The sequence below is a fragment of the Oncorhynchus nerka genome, linkage group LG10 (genome assembly GCF_034236695.1).
Source record: "Oncorhynchus nerka isolate Pitt River linkage group LG10, Oner_Uvic_2.0, whole genome shotgun sequence".
NCBI lineage: Eukaryota > Metazoa > Chordata > Actinopteri > Salmoniformes > Salmonidae > Oncorhynchus > Oncorhynchus nerka.
In genome coordinates, this window is record NC_088405.1 from 34641628 (window position 1) to 34648126 (window position 6499).

At 38.8% G+C, this 6499-nt stretch overlaps 1 protein-coding gene across 2 annotated transcripts; it reads left to right on the plus strand.

Annotated features, from left to right (window-relative positions):
• Positions 1-3836: 3836 nt before the first annotated feature.
• On the plus strand, positions 3837-6499 carry LOC115136356 (visual system homeobox 1 homolog, chx10-like). 2 transcript variants are annotated; one of them, XM_029671944.2, is made up of 5 exons: positions 3837-4277; positions 4634-4712; positions 4858-4981; positions 5080-5272; positions 5545-6499. In XM_029671944.2, the coding sequence occupies exons 1-5, from the start codon at positions 3881-3883 to the stop codon at positions 5805-5807; spliced, it is 1056 nt and encodes a 351-aa protein (XP_029527804.2). In that variant the 5' UTR covers positions 3837-3880; the 3' UTR covers positions 5808-6499. The 2 variants fall into 2 exon arrangements, with proteins under 2 accessions (XP_029527804.2, XP_029527805.2); XM_029671945.2 differs by having other exon boundaries at positions 5080-5260.

The window sequence follows — 6499 nt, forward strand, 5'->3', positions numbered from 1 at the left end:
GCCTGTATAGAGTCTTAGTTATTGTCAATGCTGTAAACCTAATAATTGTTACTGCATGCCCTCTAGTCTAATGCATTGACTCGTTGAGGAGATTAATGATGGTAATGGTGATGATTTATTCAATTTATATTTTATTTTAAGGGATGAGGGATAATTCATGTTACTTACCTCTTATAATTGACATTGAAAACACTTATATGATGTTAACTGTGGATTATCCTGAATAATCTTGTACTATTTTATATCATTTTAAATTCGGATAGTTCAATGTTAGGATGGTCCACTTATTATGTCCAATAACTGAGCCTATCATGTTAGAATCCCACGATTTCCCATAAACTATTAGCTATTTACGACCATATCGCTCTAAACCCGTGTGAAAAACACACCACATGCTCTTTGATGAATATGTGTCCTAAAAGCATATTTCACATGGCTCTGTATTCAAGTGATAGATTAAACTAATTTAATGCATTTGGTTAAGAAGATTCCTCTCATTAATTTTTAAAATCAGAGACCGACTCCATACCACCTCTTTAAATGAAAAGTCACAGGGCAGACGGGGATGATCTAACTTTATTAAACGAGCACCATTTGCCAGAGTAACCTGTTGTCGTTATTCCCTGAACATGCAATTTTCTCTCTATGAGTATTCTGACCTTGAATTCAAGCAGGGCCAGTGCCAGCAATGTATGCGTTTGGGGGTGGAGATCAAAATAAATGGAGGTGTGTCTACAGATATGAAATATTCTAACCTTGACTTAATTCCCGATAACATTCTATAACATTCTCGATGTTATTTATAAATTGATAAGAGCTGTTGATAAGAGTTAGGTAACTGAGTAATCCGTTTGGATAAGGGGATTGTAAATATAGGTTATTGTTTTATATATATTTTACCTGATGATGGCTGGAGATGAATGTGAACGAGTCATATGGCAGGAGAACGACCCTAAGTAATAACCACATATATTTAACTGCCAATTTAGCGTTCATTCCTTTCCCTACATTCATTGCATTCCATTAAGTATATATTTTGACTTAGCTACCTTTATTTATTTACTCTGTAAACGCTGTCACATCCATGTGGTTGCTCAAACCGTTACTTTGAATGTGACTAGCACTAGCCATCACACAGTTCCACGATCAGTATGGGCAATTAGGGTATATTTTTATTATATCATACTATTATATACTATTCTCCATATTATAATTATATTGTAGTGTACACTACTACCAACCTTACCATTGATGACCAGAATGTGACAACATTCAGAATTAATCAAACCACTTTTTTCCGATTGTGAGTAAAGGCTCTATTAGGATAGGATTCACGATTATTCCCTAAACATAAATAATTACTCAAATCTTTATATTTAACTAGGCCAGTCAGTTAAGAACAAATTATTATTTACAATGACGGCCTACCCCGGCCAAACCCTGAACGACGCTGGGCCAATTGTGCGCCGCTCTACAGAACTCCCAATCACAGCCGAATGTGACGCATCATGGATTCGAACCAGTGATTACAGTGACACTTCTTGCACCGAGATGCAGTGCCTTTGACCGCTCCGCCATACGTGAGTGTTCTTTTTTAAATCTATGCATGGGTTCTGAAACAGAGAAAAATATGAACATGTTTTCATGGCTATCTTTGTATATTCTGAGCGCATTCTATATAGTCTACATTCAAGTATTGTGCCGATCAAATTCAAATGAAAGGTACACCATTGTAAAAGGGTTGCTTGAGAGAAATTAATAGTAAAACGAATTGAACAAAAACTCCCTGATCAAATTGGTAGGCGACCCAGTGGGTGTTTTCTGTGGTTTAATTGCATGTATTCAGTGTATACAAAGGAACCACACTAAACCTCATTGTGCGCCTCCATAAGGTAAATCTGAATACAAACTACTGAGAAGTGTGTAGGAATGGCGTTTGTATGGCGTCAATTTCCTTCTTCGTTATCGCCCCTAGGAGTAGAGCAGATGCATATGTAGAGAATCCCGCACATGCGCAGAAGCGTCGGAATCTTAAGAGGTCATGAATAAAGGTCCATGAAAAGTGGCATCCGCTGCCACTCCGTTTTTTTTTACAAAGTACCTGCAGGCAGCAACACACCCCCTCCGCTCAATCCCTTGGGATTACCATCATTTGGTTTTAATGTCCAGATTTACTTTTACACAAGGAGCTTCATTTTCTCCCGAGACCTCGTTATTAACTTTATCTAGCCTACAAAATAAAGCTGATTCTGCGTCTACGTCAAACCAATTACGGGTTTATCCTAATATCTGTACAGACAGGAAATTTGGTGAAGGGCCGGATTACGAACTCTAATTACACCGGGAGATTTTCACCACGTTAGTTTGCTGTGGTCTAGTGAAAGTGCATTTAGAGGGACATGTGTCATCCACGTCATCATGATGAACATGAAATACTATTAAGATCCGCGCCTCGTTTGCTGCTGGCAATAGGACAACCACACACACACATTTCTGACAATTATGGGCTAGGTCAATAAAGACCCTGAGAGGAAAATATTTTAGGCTATACTGCAAGGGACAAATACAGTTGCGGACCAATAGACACCCTTGTACTTTTCGTAAATAATTCCCTACTTCTAAAATACATTTAAATAGAGAACAACGTTGGTCTACAGACCTTGTGTTGAATTTTCAACCCTGTAATTCAAAGGCCAATTACCCAAATGAAAAATATGCTTTGTTAATCCAGATAACATGTTGTCAGGGAGATTTTGACCTTTCTTGAATATGAAATGAATGCCTTTCCTTTTTATTCACCAGGAGTGTCTAATAGACTAGAGTGGAAAGAGTCGAAATCAGTTGTAAATATTGAATCAGATGTGGTAAACTGTCGTTTGTAAAAGTAATTTGAATGCAAGATGTGATGTGCATGCATATGATGGACTTTCTTTGTTCATATTTTTCAGTTAGCCAAAGGCCTTTAAAAAAAAATGTAGTGCAAAGAACATTAGAAAACAATATTTATATCGTGGGAAACATACAAAAGTATCGTGATTATGCATTGACAACTGACATCGCCAGGCCACGTTTCCAGGCTATTTAAATGGCTATTTAAATGTTCTCTATTCTGCAGGTTGCATCATTAGTTTGCTATAGCCTATTATATAATATTATTTGCCCAAATGAATTTAACATGCAATTTATTAAATCCCAGAGCGATTATAATAAACCAACGATTTAAACTTATTTTCAAATGTTAATCTTTTTGCGTTTTAAACCTATTTCCAGTTTGGCTATAGGCTGTCACGCTAAAGAGGCTAGTCCCAAATCAACAAGCTATTCTCTAATTGTCACTACATGGGCTAACAAAGATTTTCGTTGGGATATAATATGTTTTGTCATTTACAAATAATACAACAATGACATTGAAGCATCACTGAGCAATGACCATAGCCCAACAACCTCAGATTGAAATACAATTAATAAACGTTTGATTGCTAAAAAAACTCTTTCAGTTTTGGTTGATAATTGCAAAATGTCACATGGCTGTTATTCCTTCAAAATATTATTTTGAAAGTTGTAAAGCATTCATTATTGTTTGGCCTGCAGCCCTGGCTACATAAGTGACATTTGCCATCAGAGAAAAACACTTAGGACCAATTCGGATAGAGGGGACAGAGGAGAAAATCCTTATCGGATTTGATGGGAAATTGGTGGCAATTAATCCTTTGGGATTGAAAAGGGGAAACGCCTCCTTTCGGTTTGACGGGTGCCTTTTGCTCTGATTGGTCACTAGAGGTTATCCCTGGATATGACACAGGGATAAATTGTCCTGCCGTTTGTCATCTCCCGCCTCATCACCCCGAGCTACAGGAGAAAGAGAAAGTAGCGCTTTACAATGACAACCATGACAGGAAGAGATGATGGCTCGGATGAAAAGCCCAAAGTCAAGATGCTGGCTCCATCATTTGGGATCGATAAGTCACGACTTCATGGATCTGGGTTTAGGTCTAAAGGCTTTGCCATCACGGACCTACTGGGTCTTGAAACGGATCTCCAGCCTCGCCCATCCGGACCTCATGGAGTAGGAGGTAACGGGGATATTCAGAGCACTGGGATGGGATTCCCTTTCGCTGGAGGATCCTTGCCGCTTGGTCTAGGGTTTCTGTGCAGTTTGGCGGCTCAGCAACCTGCGGGAGCCCCCTGCTTCCTACCGAGTCACATACCCCTCCTTCAGTCCAGGACCGAGAGTCATTTCATGCAGAACTTGGAGCAACAAAGAGACCCATACTCTGGTACAGCTCATTTCAAATAGTTGACTTTAAAGTTAGTGCTTTAGGGAAGCGGTCCACTTTGCATTTATTCTCAGGGGGTGCTGAAACAGCCACTTCTTCATGTAGCTCAATTTATTTCAAATTTGATTGCGTTCAAGGTTGATTTAGCGCGAGACTAATATGGGAGCTGTTATTTTGGATAACATTCCAACGTATAACTTTTGATACATATAATGATATTCAATTAGTCTATATAGCATGTATAAACTCTCAATGTATAAAAACAATTTAACAGCACAATTTTCATTTAACGTTTATTCGTTTGATTTTAAATAGATTATTTTGTCTCTAATATATGTTTTCCTTTTTCTTTTCAGATGATGAATGTCTCTCTGGTGATCGAAACGATTCAAAAAACTCAGGGAACTCACAGAAGAGAAAGAAAAGGAGGCACAGGTTGGTACATACTGATGACAGTTTTATTGCTCCAGAGCAAAAAAATAGAAACATTGAGTAGACAATTACATTAAACTAGTACAATGAATGCCTTTGGCAAGCCTGCTTTATCAATGCTTCCAACCTTTTTAAAAATCATTTACAGAACCGTGTTCACATCGCATCAACTTGAGGAGCTCGAAAAGGCATTCCATGAAGCACATTACCCAGACGTATATGCCAGGGAAATGTTAGCAATGAAGACAGAATTGCCTGAGGACAGAATACAGGTAGGCCTATATAAACACGCAATCCTACAATGGCCATATTGATGGTTTAATCCGGAAATTTTTCCAAAGATCTAACATTTTGTGCCTATTTTTTCCAGGTATGGTTCCAGAATCGTCGGGCCAAGTGGAGAAAACGTGAGAAGTGCTGGGGACGCAGCAGTGTGATGGCAGAGTATGGGCTCTACGGTGCCATGGTCCGCCACTCCATCCCTCTGCCAGAATCAATCATCAACTCCGCCAAGAGCGGGATGATGGGCTCCTGTGCTCCCTGGCTTCTAGGTGAGCCAGCAGGTTGTTTGCTTTATTCATCATATAAGACTCAAATATGTATTTAATCCATTGAATACATAGCTGAGATGTGTTTTGTATCTGTACAATGTTTGATATAGGCCTAGATGTAGCCTACAACATAACATAGACATAATAACGAGGAAGTAGGCCTAAATGTTACATGCTCGTTTACCAATAGGCCTAACCTCTACTTATATGGATTTATTTTGCTATAGGCTACGTGTACGCCGAGACGAATTGTTTTTTTTCTTCATTTTTATCACTTTACGCAGGAATGCACAAGAAGTCCATGGAGATAGTAAAGAAATCCCCAGGTACGCCAGAGTCTTCCCACTCGGAAACTTACTCGGAGGAAACTAAAGGGAAAGACAGCGACATGTCCTGGCCCAGCCGCGCTAGTGCTGTAGACGACAGTGAGGACATGGCAATAGACCTATCCAGCACCTCCAAGCAGGACAGCAACAAGAGCACTTTCAAATCATTGTCGCCGCAGAGGGATCTCGTTCCCAACAGTGATTCAGACGATGAGAGCTAAATAGACGTCAATCCCCGTTGCAGACAGTGAGCTCGGACATTTGCGTGGAAATGATGCTCACCTCGAAGACAATTCCCACTGGGCACAGACGTCAAGGCAACGTCTATTCCACCTTGGTTCAACGTAATTTCACTGAATGACGTGGAAACAACGTTGATTCAACCAGTGTGCGCCTTGTGGGTTATTTTCCAAAGATGTGCAACGGTCCCATCAATTTAGGAGTGTACAGTGTACTTGTCTTATTTCTTAATACTTGTATTTGAACATATGTTTCATAACCTTGTCTGGTTTTAAATAAGATACTATTTAATGTTTTATTCATTTCTATACTTTTGTTACATTTCTTTGTGGTATTGAAATAATATTTCAAGAAGGAAGAGAAAGGACCACCAGAAATACACATACACAAACACATTTCTCTGAAAACAATTACTGAAAATTACCAACCTTACATCTTATTTCATATTTTTTAATGTTGATGGTTAGGGTGTAAGCCCCACCGCCTGCATTTTGTATAAAACATCAACTAAAATACAAAGATCATCGTTATCAATGGGCGAAATTAAGCACTTTAGTTGTGTTGATAGTGAATGTCATGCTGCATTCAGAGGTCAATTTCACTGTAATGACAGCGAAAATAAGAACAGCAATATCATGAAAACAGTCAAATAAATAACACTTTTTTTTAACAA